Raw genomic sequence first — 8,439 nt, forward strand, 5'->3', positions numbered from 1 at the left:
ACACACACACAGACACACACACTCAGCACATTAATAATATGTAATTAAAAGTTAAGATAAAGGCCGGACAGTGGTGGCACACGCCTTTAACCCCAGCACTTGGGAGGCAGAAGCAGGCGGATTTCTGAGTTCCAGGCCAGCCTGGTCTGCAGAGTGAGTTCCAGGACAGCCAGGACTACACAAAGAAACCCTGTCTCGAAAAAACAAAATAAATAAATAAAAATAAAATAAAATAGTGAAATCAAAAGCCTGACCTTCCTCCACTCCTGAGTGCTAAACAGGAAAATCAGGAGTTCAAGGTCATCTACCACCACATAGTGAGTTTAAGACCAGCCTGAACCACGTGAAACCAAGTTTTTCAAAAAACAAAAAGTAGTTTACTAGTAAAGTCATTTTTTTGTTTTGTTTTTTATGGGTGTCATTGTTGTTGCTGTTGTTGTTTTAGACAAGGTTTTATTGTGAGTCTTGTCTGGCCTGGAACTCACTGTATAGAGCAAACTGGCTTGGAACTCACAATGATCCGCCTCCTGGATGCTAGGATTTATAAGGAGTTAAAGTGCAGGCCATTCTCACAGCATGGTTCCCTACATGCACAAATTTAATTACTGTGGGTCAGATTACATGGGTCTCAATATGGTTCAGATTTTAGTTAGCCCAGGGTTTGAATTCTGGGCTAACTAACCTTGAATAGAATAATGCTCACTGCTCTCAGTTCACAAACCACTGTGTAAGTAACAAGTGCACAGCATGGTTAGTGACAGCTCACATGCTCCTTAAAACCAGGCTGGGGTGAAGGAAGTTTAGATCAAACTACTCTTAAATTTTAAAAAAACCAAAACATTCTATTGTTCAATGCTTTTGATTAATTCATTTATTTCTTTGTTTCTTTAGTGCAATGCTGGACCTAGGACCCTGTGCATGTGGGAAAGGGCTACATCCCCGGGCCCTTTGTTGACATATTTTAAATTACAATGCAAATATTTCTTTCATTTCCTTCTCCATTTGTAGCAAATACTAAATATTTAATGTTCTAGCAAAAATTGTCAAAGATTACACAACCATGATAATTCCTGTCACTGTCATGGGTATTCATAGCTTCCGGCTGCACAGTAACTTGTGTGCTGCACTCCCAGATGCAGCCTGTCAGTGCTTAACTCTTGTTCCCAAAAGTCTCAAGTGGAGACTTTTCTAGACGGTTGGACCTGCTTGTTTGGGAGGGTACATGCCTCTTCGTGGGAAGCTGAGAACTGGAAAGATACGGGGGCCTTGGTTCACTGCCCCCAGGGTCGAGGAGGTCTCTGTCTCACCAGACCAGTCCATGGGCTGCGGTGGAGGTCAGTGGAGCACACCTGCTCAGCATGTGTGAACAGTCCAGGGGCTGCGGTGGAGGTCAGTGGAGCACACCTGCTCAGCCTGTGTGAACAGTCCAGGGGCTGCGGTGGAGGTCAGTGGAGCACACCTGCTCAGCCCGTGTGAACAGTCCATGGGCTGCGGTGGAGGTCAGTGGAGCACACCTGCTCAGCATGTGTGAACAGTCCATGGACTGTGGTGGAGGTCAGTGGAGCACCTGCTCAGCATGTGTGAGGCATGAGGTTAAGAGACAGCAGCACATACACAGAACAAGCTAGAATGCTGGACGCATGGCTTGTTCTGCTGCTGAGTTGGTCAGAGAGGGCTTTGTGAAATAATATATTAGGTGACTAACAAAATCTGTCTTCAGTTTTTGTCACTGATAGAAAAATCTTAAAAAAAAAAACAAAAAAAAAAGACTTAAATACCAGTGTTTAAATGGATGTGTTTCCTTTTTACTGTCTTAACTAAAGTATGAAGTGGTGATCTAACTTTAAAAGTTCGAAAGGTTTTTTTCTGGTTTGTTTGGTTTTTGTTTGGTTTTTACAACCTTATGTGTGTGTACAGTGTTCTATGTACACGTAGAAATCATAGGAACAGCCTTAGGGAATCAGTTTGCTCCTTCTGTCATGTGTGTGCTGGAGACTGACCTCAGGTCCTGAGGTGTGACAAATGCCTTTACCTGCTGAGCCCTGGTTTAACTTTTTTTGTATGAACCATTTGTACTTTGTTTGAACTTCTTAAAATGTTAATTATTACTCCGAAAACTAACATTTATGAAGTACTGTGTGCCAATAGCCTTCTGATCACTCTAAATGTCTACAAATATATAGTGTCTTGATTATACCAAAATTAGCTTTTATATTGGCATAGATCAAGCTAAGTGGACACTATATTGACTTGCTTAATTATACTTTTAAGAGCTTTAAGATTATACTTTTCAAGAGCTTTCCCTAAATAATGTGACTAAAAAATGTCCAGTTAATAGTGTGATACAAAATTTCCTTTTGATTCAAGTCAGAAATCATGAGAGCCATGAAAGCATTTGAAAGTGGAAAGCCAGGCCATTCCCTCCAGTGTCCCCATAGCTGGGCCTGAGCCCTCCCTCCCTGGCACTCCTGAAGAGCAGTAGAGCCCTCAGCAGCTACCCAAGCAAGGTGGCCTAGGTTTCCAAATTCAACTTCCCTTGCTGACTTTTGTCACTAAATGTAACTTTGTATAGTGTTTCTCAACTGGATACCATTTCTATTTATTAAAGCATACTTGACCGGGCAACATTAGGGGGTTAAGAAATTATCATCAAAATGCATAGTCTCTGTGATATGGATTTCCCTACAGTAGGTGTTGGGTCAGGCCTTAGGTGGAGCTTTCTGATTAATCTGCTTTAATGTTTGCGTTTAAAACATTAAACATTTTATTAGGTGACTAACAAAATCTGTCTTCAGTTTTTGTCACTGATAGAAAATTTTAAAAAATAGAAAAAAAAAGACTTAAGTGCCAGTGTTTAAATGGATTTGTTTCCTTTTTACTGTCTTAATTAAAACTATAGTATGAAGTGATGGTCTAACTTTAAAAGTTTGAAAGGCTTTTTGTTTTGTTTGCTATTGCTCGGCTTTGACCTTTAAAGTGATTTGAGATACCTTCTATCTCGTTTGCTGTTCTTTTTTTTTTTTTTTCTTGTCTGAGTCTGTAGATACTAGGCTACACATCAGAAGTTTTTATATAAAAGTTCAGGGTAGATCTGTGTGATTGTCATTTTTCGTAGTGAGTGCTTTACAGGGTAGTGTTTTCACTATGACCAGTACATGGAACAAACAATGTCTGACAAACAGAAGTGTTCCCAGCTATGCTTTCAATCTTACTGTAAATCTACTCCTCTTTTGGATTCGACATTCTACCTGCTTTTGTAGTCCCTTGGCCTTCCAGTCATTGCTTACATATGAAGGAGGAGGGGTACCTTACTGTGCAGGCCCCTTGACAGTCTACTATCACCACCTTTGTCTCTTTTTAAACAGACTGTTTGCTTGGAGCCTCCTCCCCCATCACACACTGTAAAACAGTGTCTTGGTGCAGCCCAGGGCGCCCTCAAACTCGCTGTGTAGCTGCAGATGACTGAGCCCCTGACTCTCCTTCCCCTGCCTCCCGATGACTGAGTCCCTGACTCTCCTTTCCCTGCCTCCCAGTTGCTGAGGTGATGGATAGGTGCCGGAAACAGTTGCAAGGAACAGCATTTGCTTTATTGCATGTGAACAACCACGTCTATAGCAGAAGTCGATAGCATCCATCACCTCAGTGTCCCTCGTTTGCCAGAGATAGCTCTCCCTCCCCCCCCTTCCATGAGAGGGACTTTAGGAATCTGTATTTTAGGCCTAGTACAGAGATGGAATGGGTCTCAAAGAATAGCAAGCCCCTGATACGTGCATGCTACTACTCATGGGCAGCAGGCTTCCTCAATCACGCTGAGCCTCAGCTCTTTTATAATGAAAGCATCATTTCTGCTCATCAGTATTTCCTCATGAGAACAGACACACAACTTCTGAGTTGCTCTCAGTGTGTGCTGAGCACATGAAACAGGGCTGTCCTCACAGGCGTTGGCAGTTTTCTTATATCTCTAATGGTGCTTTCCTCTTATATGCTTTGCTCTTTCTTCTTACCTCTTGTTAACTATTAAATATGGCTTAAATACCTGGAGACTAGTAAACTCTTCGTCACCGTAGCTAAGTGCACGGTTTGGCACCGGAAAGACCTTGTTTGGAGGTTAGAATGTTGGCTTTACCAAACTACTCACCATGTAACCAGGAGTAAGTTCTTGTGACTTTTGTGCTTAGTTTACCTCATCTGTAAAGAAGTTGGCTGCAGCTGTGTTGTAGGGTTTTCTGGGGATCAAATGAAATAGCCTGCGGGGGCTTAGCCTAGACGCTGGTAGATAGATTCTTACCTATACTGAGTTCCTGCCATTGTTACCAGGACATCCCCCAGCAAGACCACAATGCCCGTGGGTGGGTAAAGGGCAGGGAGAAGAACCACTCTGGAAACAGTTGCAAGGAACAGTACCTGCTTTGTTGCATGTGAACAACCACGTCTATAGTAGAAGTCTATCGACCGTGACTTAACAGTCATTACTTAGCACATTACCTCCGTCTGGCCGCTCATACCACCAGTGTAGAAGACACACATTCAAGGAGACACAGAGAGTGAGAGAACTCAGTCACAGGCCAGCGACCAGCTACTCAGACTGCTCCAGAATTTAGTATTCTGATTTCTGGGGCATGGCGCGCTATGCTTCTTATTTAGAAGCTCAGTGTGCCAGGAAGGCTGGCTGCCAGCTCACGCCTGCATTTTCTCCTACAAGTTCCTGCTATGTCTAGCCTTGTCCTGAGTATTGGAAGTATAATGTAAAAACTAGTCTCGTCTCCAGGGTCTCATACTCCTAATGGTGTGCATCTATTTGGAGAAAAGAAGTTGATTAAAGAACTGTTAAGCTTGGCTATTGTTTAGTGTCCAGGGATATCTTTCTACTTTTGAGAACGTTTTTCAAAAACTTGATGATTTTGAGAACTAAAGCAATGACTCAACCTTGAAGTGTGTAAGCTGCTTTTGCAGAGAGCCCAAGTTCAGTCCCAGTACCCACATTGGGCAGCTCAGAACGTCTTGTAACTCAGGCTCCAAAGAATCCAGCATCCTCCTCCTGCCTCTGTGGACAGGTGCGCTGCTCCACCTATACCCTGACCCACAGACACAGGCAGGCGCAGGCGTTAAAAAGTAACAGTAGTAACCCTTTTAAGTGGATTGTTTTTTACAATGAAAGCTAATGGCAACTAGAACAAGTATTGCTGGGTGTGGCCAGTACCCTGAGATGAGAGAAGTGGAAGGAAGACTGTTTTGTTGGGAAGGGCTTAGAATTATCCTTCAGGGCTCCCCAGATTTCACTAAGGTACTTGTTTTACAGGAGGTCAGACTAAAGTGATTCAGGTGGTATATAAATTAAGATTATCTGTGAAATCCCTTCCTCCTCTCTCGGACACAGCTGATTTTGCCTTTCCAGGGTTTGTCTGGTGTGTGTGTGTGTGTTTTACATATGCATGGGCATGTGGAGGAGCCCAAGACTGAAGTTGGGAATCATCTTTGATTGCCCTTACCACTTTATTGAGGCAGAATCCCTCCATCAAACCCAGAGTAGCCTTGCCAATCATTTTTACTCTTTGGATTGGCTTTGAGGTGGGTTAATGGAGATCTGAACTCTGGTCCTCATGCTTGTGTAATGGGCACTTTAACTACTGAGCCATCTCCCCAGATCCCCAAATGTTTGTTTGTTTTTGTTTTCTTAAAGAAGCTTTATTGGGCTAGACAGCTGGTTCCACTTGTACTGCTTCTCAGAGGACCGGAGTTCAATTCCCAGCACCCACAAACACACATATACATAAAAATAACAAATCTTTTTTTTTTTTTTTTTTTTAATGGAGGCTGTCTTAATTCTTGAGCCAGTTGAGTAGCTGGAGACTGGAATGCCTTGAAATGTTGTCATTGAAGCAAGCTACTTTTTGATGTGAAAATAGGATTCCTTGATGTGTTTTGCTCATCCCACACAAGAGCGAGACACAACCCCAGGGGAATCTGAATTCTTGCCTGAGCTGGGCACTGGAGCTTCTTCTTGAACTAAGGAGGAAGGACTTGGAAGCCCTCTCCTGAACACTAATAAGCTCTCACAGAGGTTTGAGAGACCTGGGACCAATTTGCATCAGCCTCCAGCTCCAAAGGCTGAGGCGCTATCTTTTTTCTGACGTGACCCTAGAATGTTTAGAACAGTTTAGAACTGACCATAAGGCTTCTCACCAGACTTATGAATCTCAAGCTTATAAACCACTGCTGCTGCTTCAGCCCGTTTTAAGGCTCATCCAGAAAAATCCAAAATGTTCCCTGGTGTCAGACATCCTTGCCATGCCACCAAACTTAAAAATCACATAGAATTATTTTTTCCTAACCTGCTTCCCTATTTCTATCTAAAATGAATAGGCCTGTTGCTACAGTTCCTTTTGTGTTGAATTGTTCGGCTGTAACTTAAGTGGTAGAGACAGTTTGCAAGCTGTGGAATCTGTTAGCTGGGATCCGGCAGCTGGCTGCCTTCACTCTCTTGGAGCTTTTTGTTTTGCACGCCTGGGAGGATGGGAGCAGCAGTAGAAGAAAGCTGGCTGCTCGCTTTAACAGTCTGCGTTTGTTAGCTGATCCTGGTAATAGTTTTGGACAGCTATTTGAACAGCTGCTTTTCAAATGCCCTTTTGTTTCACGTTTAAGTGTGTAAGGCTGGTTCTTAGTGCTCACTTGTCTACTCTTTAACTAGTGTTCCTTCTTTATTAAATGTCCTTTGATATGTTTCACTCCTGTGGCCTACCCATACTTTGATGAGAAAAGCTAATTTGCTAAGAAAGCATTTTTTAAAATGTGCAGGTCAAACCAAAAGTGGCTTATACTTTCTTGTTGCCTTTTTATTATCCTTATTTTTTTTTTAATTTGACAAATGTTACCTTTTAAAATTAAATTAGAACTTCGGTCATGTTAAAACCACTGTTTGTATTAGCTTCCCAAATCTTCTAACAAGCAGTTTAGTCTACATACTCCAGACACGTTTTAAAAATTAAAAATTAGACAGAGTACTTTAATCAGATTTGTGTGTGTGTGTGTGTATGTGTGTGTGTGTGTGTGACTAAGTTCTGTGAAAATTAGAATGTATACAAACAGATACAAAATAAAACTATAAATTTGGATTTACCTGTCATCATTGCTTGAGTAGACTTGCTGTGACTTCTTTGTATTGAGTGAGCATTTTATTCTGTGTTTACATACAGGTGAGAGACCTGTGCGTTGCTTATATGCTGGTGACATTGACTTATCTCTATATCGGTGTCCTGGTTTTTGCCTCATTCCCTTCACCTCCATTACCCAAAGATTGTATTGAACAGGTAAGGCTCTGTGTATGCCCGTGGGTTGTTGTATATGTAGCAGGAAGAACAATACAGGAGCAAGGCTGGCCTGGGTTTGAATCTCACCTATCCTTTCCCTATCCTTTCCAGGGTTCTACCTTCTTTCTCATGAAGTAACAGAATACATGCATGCTCCATTTGGCTTTTAGATGAACTCTGGAGTAAGGTTCTACATACTCGGCAGTTGTGATGCTCAAACAACCACTATCTCTATCTCTCTCTCTCTCTCTCTCTCTCTCTCTCACACACACACACACACACACACACACACACACACACACACATTTCTCTTAGAATAGACCACTGTTTCTGGTTTCACATGGATTTCTAAAACCTCCACTGAGACTCCACCGAACTCTGACTTTTCTAAAGCCTAGCTGCAGAAATGTCCTGGATGAACCAGTTTTAATACATCGGTCTTTAAGGCCAATTTAGGGACTGTGTAACAAGGAGTAAAACAAAGACAGACTATTTAGCTATTAAAATGTGCAAGCCAGAACCAGGAAGAGAGAAATCCTTCAGCAAAAAGTTGTAATGAAACTTAGAAATAATAACATTTTCAGTATTAAAGAATTTCTTGTGAAAAACAGCATTTCATAGGTGATTTTCTGGTCAGAGGAAATCCTCTAGGGTGGTGGTGTTTTAAGCCAGTTACAAGGTATAGTTCAGCCACATTGATAGTGTTGATAGGAAACAGGCTGCTGCTGTGTGGTAGCTGGAACTGTTCTCTTTGTGGAAGTTCTGGGGCAGCCAAGCATTTGCAGAAAATTTCCCGGATTCCTAAGTCCACAGAAAGCTCCTCCCCAGGGAATGGGAATATTTGTGGTATTCTCAAAGTGTAATTCTCAATTAACTTTTTTAGATACCCAACTGAAATGAAGAAAGCAAGCCTAAGTGTAAAAGTAAATCCTTCCTGCTTAGTGCTACACTGCAAGAGCTGATGGCACACCCACCATGCACAGGTGACAGATACACACCCACCATGCACAGATGACAGATACACACCCACCATGCACAGGTGACAGATGCACACTCACCATGTACAGGTGACAGATACACACTCACCAGGTGACAGATGCACATCCACCATGCACAGGTGACAGATACACAC

The 8,439-nt window shown here is 42.3% G+C and overlaps 1 protein-coding gene across 1 annotated transcript in view; it reads left to right on the forward strand.

Annotated features, from left to right (window-relative positions):
- Slc38a9 (solute carrier family 38 member 9) overlaps positions 1-8,439 on the forward strand; it is a 78,076-nt gene that overhangs the window by 60,172 nt on the left and 9,465 nt on the right. Inside the window, exon 12 of the mRNA XM_029543930.1 lies at positions 7,194-7,307. Coding sequence (XP_029399790.1) covers positions 7,194-7,307 — 114 coding nt within the window. The remainder of the gene's footprint in view (positions 1-7,193; positions 7,308-8,439) is intronic.

This window comes from Mus pahari, chromosome 11 (genome assembly GCF_900095145.1).
Source record: "Mus pahari chromosome 11, PAHARI_EIJ_v1.1, whole genome shotgun sequence".
Classification (NCBI taxonomy): domain Eukaryota; kingdom Metazoa; phylum Chordata; class Mammalia; order Rodentia; family Muridae; genus Mus; species Mus pahari.